This window comes from Ammospiza nelsoni, chromosome 6 (assembly GCF_027579445.1).
Source record: "Ammospiza nelsoni isolate bAmmNel1 chromosome 6, bAmmNel1.pri, whole genome shotgun sequence".
In the NCBI taxonomy this organism is placed as follows: Eukaryota; Metazoa; Chordata; class Aves; order Passeriformes; family Passerellidae; genus Ammospiza; species Ammospiza nelsoni.
Window position 1 is genome coordinate 15,988,880 of NC_080638.1, and position 14,896 is coordinate 16,003,775.

Sequence of the window (14,896 nt, forward strand, 5' to 3'; positions counted from 1 at the left end):
TCTCTGGCTCTTATGAGGAGAAAGCAAGAACTGCTCCTCACGAAGGTGATTATTTGAAGGAAAATAATCAAAGACAGGCCTTGAGATTCTATGTTGTTAAAAAAAGGGAAAGGGGTTAAAGTTGTGTAAACATAACCACACATTAGTATAAGAAAGGAAACTAAGCTTAAGCAGCTATCAAAACAAAAATTTAGTGTGGTAATAAATTCAGAACCTCAAGGGGCTTGATATCTTGTAATTTATGTTAATCCACAAGAGGCTTGAGATTTTATAATTTATGTTAATCCACACCAGATCTACTGGGGTACTAAAGAACTTCAGAATGCAATGAGCAGCTCATCCAAAAAAATAAGGATGTGTGTGAGGAAGGCATCTAAATAAGCTGTTACAGTTGCTAACATTTCTTTTATCAGTGATGCAACTGGAGTATTTGAGAAAATTCACTCATTGTGCTATTTTGTAGACTCAGCTGAGGAAACCTTACATAGATAAGCTGTCTGACAGACACATTCATCTTACTCTAATATGGCAACACGTCCCTCAGTGGGTGACACTTTTCACATTCTTCTTATCTAACATGCTCACCTTCTTGTGCTGAAAAATTGCTAGGCAGAGGTTGAGATCTTGAACGCTATTGCTCCCAAGAAACAGTTTCAACCTGTAGCACCTGAATATCTTTCAGCTGCATTTACCGCTAAAGAGCACTCAGGTTTTGTGTTTTATGTGTTTTAACTGCTTGGGCAGATTTGCAGAAAAATCATAGTAGAGCAGTCATATATAACATAATGGAAAAATTGATGGAAAAAACACAACAGAGTGCTGGTCTTAAATCCAGGTTGAGCTCTGAAAACACAACACTGTTTGTAATTGGTTATGTTCCTTCTTACTTTACAAAGGAGGACAAAGTTCTAGCAGAACACAGGCTGCCAAGTTGGGATAGTGAGAGAAAACCTCTGCATAATCATTCCACTAAAGACCTGTACTGAAAAACCACATGGATCTGAGCCTAAGGCCATGAGGAACAAAAGATCAGCTGCTTTTTTCAGAGCTGCTCCACGCTGACCTGAAGGAACATCATGCGAGAGCATTCCCCAAGGCCCCTTTTGTGGTTGCAGTTTCTCGAGGATCCCATGAGAGCTCAGTAGATTGCAGTGTTCCTCTTGGAAGTGGCTTTCCTTGGAAGGCAGCCAGAGCAACAGGATGGTGGGAAAGCCTCACCCCATGTCGAGAACCATCAGGGTCTAAGGAACAACCACTTTCTGCAGTTCCCCTGATTAAAGGGGACTATTTAAAGTACAAGCCCAAACCCTATTCCTTCTGAGTTTTCTATCTTTCTGTAATTTTCTTATCCTTTTCCTTTATTTCACACAATACAAGGAAGCTTCCAAGAGCTCTTTATCGATGTTTTTATATTCACATAATACTAATGAACATAGATGGATCTAGCTTGTTGGACCTTGCTTCTGTTAGATGGGCAGCATGTCCCACCTAGCCCAAATATTTAATGAGACAATAAAACTGCCAGTTTAGTGGTGATAATAGAGTTAAAGAGGACAAAATACAATCAGTTAATTAAAATGATGTTTAAATTTTCATAAAATATAGGAAAAGAAATGCTATAAATTCTAAGTATCAATTACAGAATTCCCCCCTTCCCCCTTAGAAAGGGCTGAGGGGGAAAGAAAGACAGATTTTTTTCACAGGTAAAACCTGCTGCTTTTAGGAGACAACTTTCAGTTATTTAGAGACCACGCAATATATGGAAATACTAGAATTTTACCTCAGGAGACTCATTCTCCACAGAGGAGATCTGTTCTAACCGTGTTTGACAAAGTCTTTCCACCCAGTGCTGAACCTTTTCTGATTCTTCCAGGTCTTCTCGCTCTGTCTCAGATACCTTGACCATAACATTGGTGCATTAGAAAAGGTTACAGGTATGGTCATAAGACAACTATGTTTCAAAAGTATGAAATTTCACCTAAAAGTTTAAAAAAAATAATACTTTTAAGAAGGATTTCCTATTTTTCTGTTTTTCAGTAAATTCATCACTACACATGGACACAACTGCAGAAGTATCCTCATTTGGATAAAAGCTGACTAGAAATAAGCAAATGCATCAACAGAACTTTGCAGTAAGACAGTTTGTAAAATTTCATTATCTTGAAATAAGTAAACAAGTGTCCTGCCAAAATAATTCCATTAAAAATCCATTTAATTTTCTTTCAATATAGCTTTGCACTTGATAGGTGACAACATACCTCTTGCACAAGACGACTTATTTTCAATTGTTTTTCTCTTTCCAGCATTCCTTCCTTCTCTTTGGCAAGTTTTTGCTCATACTCCATTTCCTTTTTGTTCTTCTTCTGTTCACAAAAGCTATCACTTTTTGACTTCTTTCGTTCTTTCCCTTTCTGGGAAGGTTTTGTAAGAAAAACTTTTACACCAGCTAAAACCACCAGAAACTTCAATCTTGGTACATGAGTGTCTGCCTTCAAAACTTAATTACAGTCTACCCAAGTATGGGGATGGTTCTTTAAAAGAAAATCCAAAGTTCCTTTACCCAGCAATTTGCAAGAAATTCAAAATTTTTGGAGCGCTTGTGCCCCCAAACATAAGCTGGATGAGATCAGAGAATTCAACTTTTTTGTTCCTCTGCAAAGTTACAACTTTAGGGCACACAGGCCCACTACAAAACTTTGAATATTCAAAGAGTTTTGGTTGTGTCTTAAATTGTCAACTCTCTGTTTTGGCACTTACATATAAATATATGAACGACTGCTTTCAGGTGACAGATGCTCATGTATAGGTAGATGTGCATAGTCCATGCATACAACAGCTTCATGCACATGCCCTAAAATCAGCATTGCATCCCCTAATAAAACTGAAATAAGGAATTGTAAAGGAAAGGTTTAGATCAGTGCAGAAACTGAGTTGCTTCCAAGAAGGAACACTGCATCACAAAGACCATGTAGCTCCTACAAGCACTGGGTAAAATCTACTCAGATGAGTTAAATAATACAGCACAAAGTGACTCTAAAATTTTAGATGTAGGACACAAAGAAAGGGAAAAGCTACATAGTCTTTTGGAAGCCTCTGTTGATGTTGTCTTCACACTGCTCCTTATTTCTTCTTTTGTGATGTCACATTTCTGCTGCCCTTTCACATTTGTACAGGTAGGACTTAGTTCATTTTGGAAATGCCATGTTCTTGTTCTATTTATGAAAACTAAAACAGAGGAGCAGGTGGCCACTTGTAGACAATTACTGCCACAGCCAGAAAGGCTGAGCTTAGGTTTGATTTTTTTCTTCTCATCATCATCAGCTATTGACTTTTCTTGCTTTGAATTCCTAAAACCACCACAAACTGCTTCACATTAAATAGCATTATTTGTCTTCCTTTCACCTTTTGCACGTTAATATTGATAACAAAGCCTTAGAGAACAGACATTTTCCCTGGCAGCTACAGAAGCCAAATCCCCCAGTCAAGCCATTAATTGGAACTTTGTACTGCTGAGTTCAGTGGGATGTGGTCTGCTGCTTCATGGTTATGTGGTGGTGGTGTTTTACGGAGGAGAACAGGGGAAAAGAAACCCCAAAAACATCGGAAATAAAGCTTAACTAAAAAAAAAACTAGCTTTTCACACTAATGTTTTAACATAAACCTAGTTCTGTGGTCTATTTTGTTCAGGGTTAATTAGTTTTTACCTTAAAAACAACTGCCAACATCATCCTCTTAAAAATTCAAAGATACATCTAGCAGACAGTGCCAAATGTAACATCAGGCAGGTCAACTTGCTAGGTATCAACATTTGAAGAACTACTGAATTCAAAGGCCCACTAAGCAGTACACAAGCCAAAGTCTTCTAGAACATGAACATATATCTGAGTGTCTTAGCTGCACTCACAGCATTCAGATGCAACAGGATGATTCATCCTTTCCTACAATTTTCCCCATGGATTCAGTTTACTTCCTATTATAGACATTTTTAGTACAGAGTAAAATATTGTTTTTAAAACAAACAAAAAAATCATTAGCAATAGGGAGTAGGATAGAAATTCACCACTGCCAAAAGCAAAATGAAAATTAAATGTTTTCAAGCTTCCGGGGCACACAGTGTGGTGAAGTTCAACAGGAATTAAGATCATTAGTATAAAGAGGTGGTTAGGCATTCTCCTAAACTATAGTTTTCAGCAGCAACCCCAAATATTACCCTCTTTGTGTGAAGAGTTTCCACAGCATGTGTTCATAATTTTCAGATAAAAATCCCAACTGCTCTGGTTTTCACACAGGTTACAGATCCATGATGATTTACAGTCACTAGCAGTACAAAAAGCTATTTGAATGCACCATCTTCTCCTGATCTCTTTTAAGGGGAACAGGTATATCCTGGGCACACAGAAGGTCAAATTAAAAGTCCTAAACAGTGACACAAATACTTCATCCATCAGAAACAATCCTGACCTCCTCTGAAACCTTGAGTTCTTGCCAGGTACACACACAAAACCTTCATGGCAATTTTACCACACTTAATTGGCAAAAAAACACCACTAAAACACACAGCACAACAGCAATCCCCCTAAAATAGGGCTAATATACATTTCAAGAAATAAAGTAAAAGGAAGCAACAGCAAGTACAAAATATTACTTAAAACTCTGATAAATTGAAATTGCAATACTTCAGCAGTATTCCATACAGAAATATTCTATCAGCTTAAAGATTGTTCACTTGATTTTGCTCAAATCTGCATGCCTAAAAGCCTTTTGCCTTCAGCACTCCTCCCAAAGCGAGATTTGCAAAGGTATAAGTGGATAATTTTTGTCTCTACTGTTTTTACAAACACTGATTGAGGACTTTTGGAGAACATGAAGACATGCATTGCCCACCTGTAATAAACACCTGCAAAGTATTGTTATACAATTCCCTCTGCACATGGCAGAACTCAGAGCCCGAAGGACTCAAAAGGACAAAGTCCTAGACACATGCATCCCAAAGGCATCTTAATTCGTGCACACATTAAAAGAAGGAGCATTTGACAACAAAGAATGCTTACTAATAGCAGAGAAGAAAAAAGGAATTCCAATCCAAACACACACAGCAAACAAATTCTCATTTCAAACTCTGTACCTTACGGATTGTGGGAAATTTCCCTTCATACCGATAAAACCATCCAAAAGCTACAAAAGGTAAAGGAAAAGTTGGTTTTTGATGGAAAGCCAAGGACAGGCTCATAATCAGACCAATCAATGCTCATATGTGTAACTGATTAAAATTTATTTGAAGGTACAACACCAGTGGTTTGATATTACATGACAAGCTCTTAGCTAAATTCCTGATAAATTGTTCTAGAACATTTAGTCATAGGCTTCCCTTATTTTAATGATACACATTTTATGCCAAACAAAGAAAATGCAACAAGTAATCTTCATACAGAACCACACAGGCCTTGTGCATTGCTGGGATTTTTATGGTCACACTCCTACTTTGCAGTAATTTCAGCAAGCCTTATCAAAGTTCACCAGGTATTCAAACTAATTCAAACTTGTGGCAGAACATGGCTTTTGAGGAGAGACATGAAAAGCTCCATTTCCCAGGACAAAATATTTCAAGCCGAGTGCATAAATATTTTAAAATATATTGCTAAGTAAAAACGTACAAAAGAATATGTTACCATAACTTTATATAAGAAACACTGCTAATTCAGAGCACTCAGTATAATCCATGTTTCTGTAGGGTTGTAAGATCTCATATCAAGGTATCTTTAGACACAATGACAGCAGCAGTGTCAAAATCTTTCATCATTTACTAAAGGACCACACATATTGCCCTAGGAAAACCAAATGGTCAGCTGAATGTCAAGACTGACTGTCAGGAGGAGGTGAGACACAGGAAGAATCTGAATCAGGATAGGAAGTCAGGGCTGAGCGGCAAACCTGTTTGTCCTGCTTCATGTTCACTCCATCCACGTCATCTGTTTCAAGTTGGTCATGTGCAACTCCCTTTAAATCTTCTAGAGAAACAAAGGAGGAAAGGGGTGAGGGGACAGAAGTGACAGTAGCTGGGGGTTCCCATGAAATGAAAAAGATCAGTAATGTATGACTACAAGTTTCTGTGAAACAAAAATCTTAGTAAGTGATGGGATGTTTTTCTACAGAATTGTTTAAAAAAACAAAAAAGGCTCTACTTAAAATAATCTCCAACCTCCTCCAGTCCTGAAGAGCTGATAGGATCTGCATATGGACAACTGGTCTGCTATGTGGTGAAGGGAAGCCTGAAGAGTTTGGTGGCTTTTCCTGTAACAGAACCATCAGCAGACTTCCCCAAAGTCACACAAAAAATAACATAGTAAAATAATATCAGGTTAGGAATCAGCCCAAGTCTCCTATAAATTATGCAACAAGAACTTTCCACATTTTTCTTTCTACAATACAATTTTAGTACACTCTCCACAGACAATTTGCAGCTTCCAATTTAGCTTCTTAACTGCCAGCTGAGCTCCAACTCTCTGAATTCCATTTGGACAAGTAAATCAGAAAGCCAGCATCATCCTGGGCTGCATCAAGAGCAGCAGGGCAAGGGAGGGAGGTTGCCCCTCTACTCTGCTTCCATGAGACCTCTCCTGGAGTGTTGCATCCTGTTCTGGAGCTCCCAATATAAGATGGAATGCCTGGACCTGTCGGAATGGGTCCAGCAGACGGCCATGAAGATGATCAGAGGGCTGGAGCCCCTCTGCTATGAGCAAAGGCTGAGGGAGCGAGGGCTGTTCAGCCTGGAGAAGAGAAGGCTGTTGGGAGACCTCAGGTGAGCCTTTTGGTACCTAAAAGGGGCCACCAGAAAACTGAAAAGGAACTTTTTAAAAGGGCAAGTAGTGACAGGACAAGGGAGAACGGCTTTAAACTAAAAGAGGACAGATTTAGATTAGGTGCTAGGAAGAAATGCTTTACTGTGAGGCACTGGAACAGGTTTCCCAAGGTAGGTGGTGGATGCCCCATCCCTGGCAGTGCTCAAGGCCAGGTTGGACAGGGCTCTGAGCAACCTGGTCTAGGGGAAATTGTCCCCACCCATGGCAGGGGGTTGGAACAAAGTGATCTTTAATATCCCAAGCCAAACTGTGAAAAGGCTGACAGAAACAACATGCAAAACAATGCACCAAATCCCCAAGGTTGATGCTTCAGACCATTTCTTAGTAAGCCGCATTTTTTTTACTTTTCCTGCTGCTGATTGTTAAAAATCATGACTGTGTGAATGGATGTATATTTTGCAAGATAGATACCTGTTAAATAAGAATTATTTAATTGATTTATCATATGCTTCCAGTCTTCTGGAAATAATCAATTCATAGCAACCTTACCTTGGAGACAAACTAGTGGTATATTCCACAGAGATCAGTGATGTGTCTGAGACAAATACAAGGAGGAAATTTGACATCAATTACTTACTTTTGTGTTTGGAACGAGGGGGAGAGTGCACTTCTGCAGTTACAGTTTTTAGAGACTTGGGTGGTTCTTTAGGACCCCAGTCTTCTTCCCACTCCTTTTTAAATTTCTCTTCCTCTGCTGTTATCCTAGAGGAAACAAATGCAGTTAAACATTCTGAGTATAAAACGAACAACATCAGTATAAATTCATTACCATTATAATTTTTCAGCATATTTGTTTTTTCTCTTGAATATAAAGCAGAATAAGCTGCTCCTTCCTCATAACTGAATTAATCGATCAATCTGTTTAATTTACTAAACTACCAAGAGGATTTGTAAAGTACAATACAAGAAGATATTCTTAATATTTAGACTTCTAAGGCCTCTTATTTAACACCTGCACAGATAATAAACCATGAGTGACACACTACAGTACTATCACCTTAAATGAATTTTAAAAAATCTCTCATTTAGCAATTTTTTCATTTTTAGGACTGGAATTACTTACTAGAAAAACTGAAACACTGAATGACAGAATATCTACCATACATGTAAATCAGATGTCACAATGGCAAATGATACTTTAAAAAATATGTGACTCCTCTCTATCTTTAAAACTATTTTGATGATTGCTTCCTAAACACGTAGTTCTAGGTTGCCATAAAAAGTGACTCTTCCCCAAAAGAAATAAATACTGTTGGAACAGAAACCATATTAAATTCTGTATTTTAGGAAAAAACGGGAAAAAATCAAACAAGAGAGGAGAGGGGAATAGAAAGGTACACATAGAGAATGGGGGTGCTGCAGGGAGTGTCACAATTCAGGACAAGAGCATGCAAAAGAAGTAAATTACCTAGCATTGCACTTTGATCAGAGAAAAAAGATGTTTCAAGCAAAAACTCAGTAAGTACCAAGTATGTCACAGCAGAAGTGCTGAATAACATGACAACATGTAGCTTCATATATGTTGCCTTAAATGATCCAATATCTATTCTTGATTATAGCTTGCCTTGAACTGATAATGTGGTGCCAAAATTTACCAGGTCTTAAATACATATGAATCTATATTTGGATTATCTTTCGCATCTCTAAATTAACTAAAGTAAATTGAAAAAATATTCACATGGTGTCAAAACACTCCTAAATATGTAGCTGAGCTCACTATTTAAATTTAGAGGCATTGCCAGGGAACAATGGACAGAATGTTTTTTCATTTAATTTTAGTTTTTAGAAGTTGGTGTTACAATGTAACTTGCAGTACATGGCGTTAGGGACCTCTGCCATTTAGGCACATATGAAATTTTTTTCAAATGCAAGATACCAAAAAAAGGGCACAGTGACTTTATACAAGGAACTCCTGCAGAAAGGATTCTTAAAAGAAGGCAAGGCATGATACTCAGAAACAATTTATACAGTAAAACATTGTATTTTAGCCTGCCACAACTGCTCATTAAATCTCAGATTAAGATTTCATCTAGGTTCCTGTGCTACCATTCTTCCTCTTCCTCACCCAGGAGTCTGACACCAACTTAACAGTTTGGATTGTGATATGGAAAAGCTAAAAAATGCCCGAGCAACACTTAAAAATTATACAAGGAAGTATAAAGCTGCGCTAGACTTTACACTGAGCAGCCCTCAGGGCAAGAAAGCCCTCCCTGAGTGAGTAAAGATGCTCCTAGTGCGGAACAACACAGCAGACAGCCAACATCCATTATAACAGACAGGCAATCTAGATTTGGAGAACAGAAACATCCTTCACCTGTGATGGCCTGCTTTTATAGCAGCTTTTGGCTATTGCAGGAATTTCTATATAGGCCACAAATAAAGAACAGGATGTTATCAACTGCCTGGGATCAGAAAAGGGAAATGCATAAGAATTCATCCATGTGCTGCTGCAGAGCCCCCAGCAGGACTGCCAGAAGATTTTTCTCTTGTGGCAGCTGGGGAATATATTTCTTTATGCACCTTATAAATTCAGAATTCCCTGCTCTTTTTCTATCAGAAAATTTTGACTAATACAGATTCATGAAGAGAGACTTAAATGAATTAAATTAATTAAAACCCCTTATTATGCCAAATGGGCAAAGCCAAAGACTTGAGGGTCAATCGTAGCCCTAAGAAGGCTGAATCAAAACAGATGTTATTCTGCAATTCGCATTTTCATGCAATTTCCCAGCATCATTTAGAAGAAAAGTTAATTACTCTGGTAACAACTGGTTAATTTCAAACTTCCAAATGTAAAAATGTTTCAGTTAAAAATATAGTACTGATCTGTTTCTTAGCAGAACTGCTTTTTTTGCTCTTAGAATTAAATGTAATGTTTCAGTGACAACAAAGTAAACAAGTTCTGGGGCACAGAATTTCCTTAATCTTAAGCTTCTCTATATATTAATAATACTTTTAAAATAAGTTCTCAACTTCAACTTGACACTGAATTTATTATTGCCTCATGTTTATTTATAATCGTCATGTTTCACAGGTGCTGATTTTCAGATCCATTTCCTATTCTTTAACTGTGGTGTACTTACTGATATGTACTGGATCCTACATTTAGCTAAATACAAATCCTACATAACTTTTTTTGAAAGCAACATGCAGAATGTTTTCAGCCAGATCTAATCTAATACACAAGGAACCCTTTTCCAGGCAGCACATTGCCTGTGTAAGGTTTTTACTCACTGCTCTATTTCTCTGCGATATCTCTCCTCTTCCTCTGCAGCCTTCTGGGAAATCTCCAGCTTTCTTCTATAATAAGTGGAATTAGGACAACATGATAAAAATAGTATTTTCTGAGTAAGAACCTGAGCAAAGTGTGTCAGCATATAGTTAAAAGTTAAATGTAGTAAATACATTTGTATTGGGGAAAAATGCCCTGTTTTAAAAGTCATCTTTGACACCAAAGGTTCAGTACGGTTTCCTAGGAACCCTGAGGACATTCCTGACCACATGGATAATAAGGACATACACTCTTAATTGTCTGAGTCACTATCTTCTTCAGAGAAAAGACAATAGTATGTTTTTGTATGAGTTTAAAACTTCTATCTATCTTGCTAAAAATAAAGCATGAGTGAATAGCATCAGGAAAATAATGAATACCACACATTGGGCTATGAGAGTCAGGGAGCAGCAGGACTCTTCTACTCAAGATGGCTTTAAATACTATCAGCTTTGAAAGCCCAGAATATCAAGAGCATCACAGGATAAACATTTTATGAACAGAGACTCTGCAAAAGCAAAACAAAGTTAATCTAAGTTGAGAATCTTCTCACTTTGGTGAGAAATATCACAGAAATAATTATGTGCTCCTGTCTTCCATGCCCTCCCCAAATCCAAGCTAAGTTTTTCAGGCTGTCTTATAGTGAGTTCTCACAATCTCTCTTTCTCTTGCTGCTCTTTGATGATTTTGTTGGTCTCCAGCGCAAGGCGCTTCTGATGCATTAACTCCTGGCGCTCCAGCTCACGGAGACGTGCTTCTCTTTGCCTTTCTTCTTCAGTCATGAACAGCTCCTTGCCCTGAAATCAAAACCACCACTTCCATCACTTGTGAAAATACCTCATTATTGCAGTTCTTCTAGGAGATGATTCAAACCCAGTTACATAGTAGCACATCTGTGGATGCTGACAGTCTGGTCCGATAAACTTTCCCAGGCATTATTCTAGAGAAGCTTGACAAAATTTATCTGACTTTCTCTCTGACCAGACTGTCAGCATCCACAGCACATCTGCCATTTCCTCACATTGCTCTTCCTAAGGAACACACCCTGGAAGATCCTCAAAGACCTGACTGCTTACTCCAAGGAGCTATTCTAGTTTCAGCCTCTCAGTTATTATGTACAAAACACTTCAGACAAGGTTTGCAACTACTGAAGCCAGCAACATCACCATAGGGGTCATGCCAAATTTATGCTCAGTGTCACTCAGAAAAAAAAAAAATTCACATAATACTTTCTTGAAACTTCACTGGGCGATGAAATGCCAGAAAACAGAACACTGAATGATTCCCAATGTGAAGAGAACTACACAGTTACTGTGTTTTAATGTTCTTAATGCCTGGCTGCTGCACAAACATGTCATCATTCTGGACCCCAAATATAGGGAATGTACATCCCCAAAACACACTGCAGTTGATGTATTTCAGTTGGTTTTATGTACTTTAGTTAGGTCAGTTTATGTGTTTCAGTTGGTTCCCTTTTCATTAGCTTTACAATTAAGACACTAGCACTATTTTCTGTTCAAGAAAGCTATTTCTATACTGCTATAGGTAGAATGCTTTGGTAACATTAATCTAATTTTCATTTCTGAAAGAAAAATCCCATGTTAATTAGGAATGTAGGATTTTTCCTGTCTCTAAAGTGCAAAGTACACATCTTGAACAAAACCAGGCATTGAGGAATGTCTTTGCACCATAGTAAGGAAAATGTTTCCTTATGCTATCTGTTCTCCAGTCAAAGATGTCTGTTGAGAAGATGATGCAAGGGGAAGGAGTGAGGGACAGAGGAGTTCCATAGCAACAATTTGCCATTTTAAGGATACCACTCCAATGATGCATGCTGAGGTAGATCTCATATTTTTAAAGTTGTTAACATAACTGGGAGTTGAAACTAAATCCTTAGGATGTTGAATTCCTGGAGCCTCATCAACTAACCCAGAGTATTTCTTTAAATAATCTCTACAGCACCTTTGGACAACTTCATGTTTTGTTACTCTAAGAGTAAATCAAATAAACTATTAATTCCTTAATGTAGCTACACAGTATACAGTAGCCCTTAGGAAGTAGCTGAAGTGACTTATTAAATCTTTTTTTTTCCCCTATTTAACTCAGTTGCAGGACAATTAGAAACCTTGGTCTTTGATTAGTCTATGGAACTTGATTATCCTCTTGTATACAACTACACACTTTCTATAAGGATTAAAGCAGTGAAAACATTAAAACATTTATTGAAAGTCACACTGAAGTCAGAGGGAAGATTTGATTAAATTTCAGCTGGCTTTACATTAAACCTCAAAGGCTTAGGGTTCTGTTGCACAGAACAGTGGAAATGAAAGATTGAGCAATTTTCAGTGTGTCAATACACTAATGAGATCGGATAAACAGTTACAAAAGGAACTCATTTGGAATAAGACTGAGGCATCAGCTATTCAGGATTAAAAATCATTTGTTTCCAATCCAATTCACCTTTCATGTTTCAGCAGAAGCAGATATCTATTAGAACAGAAGCTCTCAAACATGAGAGACCATTACAATAACCTTAATTTCCATTCCTTGTGAAGGAAATGATTTTGCATTGGCCCACAACCATGTTTTATTTGACAATACTTGGTGTGGTATGAAAGAATAACATGCCACTCAAAACTGTGCTGGTTTGCCAGAGGTATAGATCTTATACAGAAACACAGCTTTTGTTTTTATCCATTTATTTTTACCATTTATTTACTCACACAGCTTTACTCATTTCTGCTTACAAATGTTCTGCTTTTACAAATACGCTACTTACAGCGCCTGCTACCACAGAGATAGTCAAAGTACGGCTGCTCTTGAGCACTCTGACAGCCTGAAAATTAAAACAAAACAAAAAGCAGTGTGAAGGAAGGGATAAAAGGCCAGTAAAATGCTAGTTACCAAGACTGGAATTTCCAGAACTAAATAGAGTCATAGGTATGCAAATATCCAAAATCCATGTTCAATACATAACCCCTTGAGCTAACAGCTCAGAATCAGAACATACTTTTTGTGGACAGGAAAACAGGACACATACTTAATAAGCTGACAACTACAAATCCAGGGAATTAAGAAGACTTTTACCTCTTTGTGATCCACATTAGAAAAGTCCACTCCATTCACCTCAACAATCTGGTCGCCAACCTAAAGGAATTAATGCAAATTTTAGTACAGATGCTAAGTTAGTACATACATTCAATGAAAACAGAAAGAAATGTGCTTTCTAACACCCTTCACACAACAATCATGGGTACTGGCAGAGTGCAAGGGGAACAGACTGAAAACTGGTCAGGCTTGCATACTCCTGCACTGGGATCTGCCATTGCCACTGCTTGGGATCAAATCCTGAGCTTGAAGGAATATTGGTCTGACTCAGGTCACTCCTGTTCTTACATTTTAGAAAACTAGCTTTGTTTGAAATGTAATCACCAGATATTTCTTTCCTATGGGGAAGAAAACCCCCCTGAATCCTTGGAGTTGTCAACACAAAACAAGAATTCCTTTTGGCACCTACCTTGCAAGGTGCTAAACTTACCTCTAAGCCCACCTCTGCTGAAAGAGAATCTGGCTTAACATTGCTGATAAAAATGCCTGGTTTTTGTGTTGGACCACTGGAAATACTGGAAATGTAGAAAATCCCAAACATTAATTGGATAATATTGATAGAATAATATTTATGAGGAATACAGCGTAATACAGTGAGTAGTTTTAGCTGTTTCTCCATAGTTTTTTGCTTGAATAATATTTATGGTATTAGCCAATTCTGAAACAAATACCAAAACTTACCAGTACACACACAGTGGTTTATCACCCTATTTTCCTACTCTCCACCCCACGAAACTGGTTTAAAAGAAAAACCTAAAAGAAAAATAATCATCTGTATTTTGCCTTACATGCTAAAACTTACATGTATGCGGACTTACACTGTCTAAAGGACTGGGGCACTAATGATACTTGAAAGTGAGCAAGCAACACAATGAAGAATTATTTGCTGAACTGCATGACCCTGTATGTGTAAAACATTGTTATTTTCTCAGGATTATTTATTAGGAATAAGAAGGATGTTTCATCCAGGGGCCAACATCTAGATCAGGAACTTAAAGCTGCAATCTAAGCTGGGCCTAGACACAAACTATTTTGTAGATTATACATTCAACGAGTGATACTGAGCCACCTCTGCAGGTTTGTAAATGATTTTTTAAAAATCTTTACATCCTCCAAATTGCAGGAGAAAAGAGGCCTGATAATTACAACTATCTATTTCTAAATATATAAGAAATCCTACAATATCCCTTTCTACTCCAAAATCTCCATAAGTATTGCAAGGAGTCCAAGAATCCCAGAATCATATTTCTAAAATATCTTGTAAATTCAAGATTGATTTTAGGAGCTGGATGTAGCTTTGTGATCATGTTTTAGCTCTGAAAAGGGTCAGAGACTGCAGAGAGTAAACCTGACAGTGGACAGTGCTGGAATTTGCTATGTCACTGAGCAGCACTTTTAAGTATTTAAAAATGTAAAAGCATTTACAAGATCCAATTCCATGACAAGTTGTACTAAGGCACTTTCAGTCCGTTCTTATTTTTAAATTTTAAAGTTCTTTTCTTCATCACAGTACTTTTAACACAGCTACTTACACTTTGCCTAAAAATATGCAGCATGTGCCACAGATACCCTACTGTTAGTTCGCCTTCCTGATCCAGCATGGATCTTCATTTGTCTGACAACATAGCCAAGAAGGATGGAAATAACTGCCTTGAGT

The 14,896-nt window shown here is 37.7% G+C and overlaps 1 protein-coding gene across 4 annotated transcripts in view; it reads right to left on the bottom strand.

Annotated features, from left to right (window-relative positions):
- USH1C (USH1 protein network component harmonin) overlaps positions 1-14,896 on the bottom strand; it is a 47,470-nt gene that overhangs the window by 17,913 nt on the left and 14,661 nt on the right. For 3 of the 4 annotated variants that reach the window (XM_059475079.1, XM_059475080.1, XM_059475078.1), the window contains exons 9-15: positions 13,670-13,754; positions 13,219-13,278; positions 12,911-12,967; positions 10,786-10,928; positions 10,095-10,160; positions 7,438-7,562; positions 5,932-6,008 (exon numbers count right to left, since the gene is read on the bottom strand). In XM_059475079.1, coding sequence (XP_059331062.1) covers positions 5,932-6,008; positions 7,438-7,562; positions 10,095-10,160; positions 10,786-10,928; positions 12,911-12,967; positions 13,219-13,278; positions 13,670-13,754 — 613 coding nt within the window. Of the gene's footprint in view, positions 1-5,293; positions 5,826-5,931; positions 6,009-7,437; positions 7,563-10,094; positions 10,161-10,785; positions 10,929-12,910; positions 12,968-13,218; positions 13,279-13,669; positions 13,755-14,896 lie in introns of those variants that run through there. The other variant, XM_059475081.1, reaches the window with a different exon arrangement.